The 1,466-nt window shown below is 68.5% G+C and overlaps 1 protein-coding gene across 1 annotated transcript in view; it reads left to right on the forward strand.

Annotated features, from left to right (window-relative positions):
- Window positions 1–788: 788 nt before the first annotated feature.
- Window positions 789–1,466, forward strand: part of REXO1 (RNA exonuclease 1 homolog) — a 73,731-nt gene continuing 73,053 nt past the window's right edge. The window contains exon 1 of the mRNA XM_026654924.2: window positions 789–1,017. Within this exon, the coding sequence (XP_026510709.1) occupies window positions 873–1,017 (145 nt within the window). The 5' untranslated portion in view covers window positions 789–872. The remainder of the gene's footprint in view (window positions 1,018–1,466) is intronic.

A 1,466-nucleotide genomic window follows, 5' to 3' on the forward strand; every position in this document is an offset into this window, starting at 1 on the left:
AAGATGCTGCCTGGCTCCTAGTGCCCCCAGACTTGGGGGGAATCCTCTGCAGTCCTTGATCCAGAGGGGTGCTGTGGGGCTCATTTTCCCCTCTCTCCCCCCACCCCCCCAGTGCAGCAGGCCCTGCTTTGGCTGCTTCTGATCCTATGGGCTGGAGACTCCCCTTCCCCAACTCCAAACCCTTAGCCTTTTGCCCCTGTCCCCTCTTATCTGCCTCCTCTTCCTCCCTGTCCCGCCCCGCCCTTTGCTCTGCCTCTCCCTCTCCCTCCCCCTTTCCCTTCCTTCCCCTCCCCCTGCACCCCCATCTCCCCCTTGCATGCCTTTCCCTTCCTTCCCCTCCCCCCGCACCCCATCTCCCTTCCTTTCCCTCCCCCTGCACCCCCATCACCCCCTTGCACCCCATCTCCCTTCCTTTCCCTCCCCTTGCACCATCTCCCCCTCCCCCTTTCCCTTCCTTCCCTCCCCCTTGCACCCCATCTCCCCCCTTGCACCCCCTTTCCGTTCCTTCCCCTCCCCCTGCACCCCATCTCCCTCCCCCTTGCACCCCATCTGAGCTTTCCCCAAGAATGGGGGTGTTTGAATTTACAGGGGGCTGGTTGATCCGTGTGGGGGTGGATGGGGGAGTTGAACGGGGGTGTGGTGGTAAATCCTTGTCACCCTCATCTCCCTTCCCCCGCCCCCACCTGAGCCCCTCCCCCGGGCGGGTTTCCAGTCAGGCGCGGCGCGGGCAGCCCTCTCCTGGCAGCGGCCTCCCCGGGGTCCTGGGCCGGCCGGGCCCGGCTCCCCAAGATGGCGGCGCTGGCGGGGCCGCGGCCCGGGTTGTCCGTGTGAGGCGGGGACGGAGCCGCCCGGCGCCCCGCGGAGCCGGCGCGATGCTGCGACCCAGCGGCTACTTCCGCGGCATCGACTGCCCCTTCCTCGGCGCCGGCGGCCGGGGCCCGCCCTGCAGGAGGCCGCACTGCCACTTCCGCCACCCGCCGGCCGCAGCCCCGGAGCCCGGGGCCAAGCTCGGCGCAGGTACCGCCCCGCCGGCTCCCCGGGACCCCCCCCCCCGCGCCCGGGATCCCGCCGCGCCCGGCCCGGAGCCGCGCCCGGCCTCGCCCCCCGAACCAGGGCGCGGGGCCTTGTGTCCCCCGAAACGGAGCGACAGGCGCCCCCCCCCGATATATACTGACTGGTGCCTTCCTCCCACCCCGAAATATACTGACTGGTGCCCCCCCCGATATATACTGACCGGTGCCTTCCTCCCACCCCGAAATATACTGACTGGTGCCTCCCCCACGATATATACTGACCGGTCCTTGCCCCCTGCCCCCCGATATATAGTGACCGGTGCCTTCTCCCTCCTCCACCTTAATATACTGACTGGTCCTTGCCCCTCCCCCCCGATATATACTGACCGGTGCCTTCCTCCCCCCACCCCCGATATATACTGACTGGTGCCGCCTTCTCTCTCCCCCCCCCCC

The sequence above is a fragment of the Terrapene carolina genome, unplaced genomic scaffold (assembly GCF_002925995.2).
Source record: "Terrapene carolina triunguis isolate 2854851 unplaced genomic scaffold, T_m_triunguis-2.0 Scaffold194, whole genome shotgun sequence".
Classification (NCBI taxonomy): domain Eukaryota; kingdom Metazoa; phylum Chordata; order Testudines; family Emydidae; genus Terrapene; species Terrapene triunguis.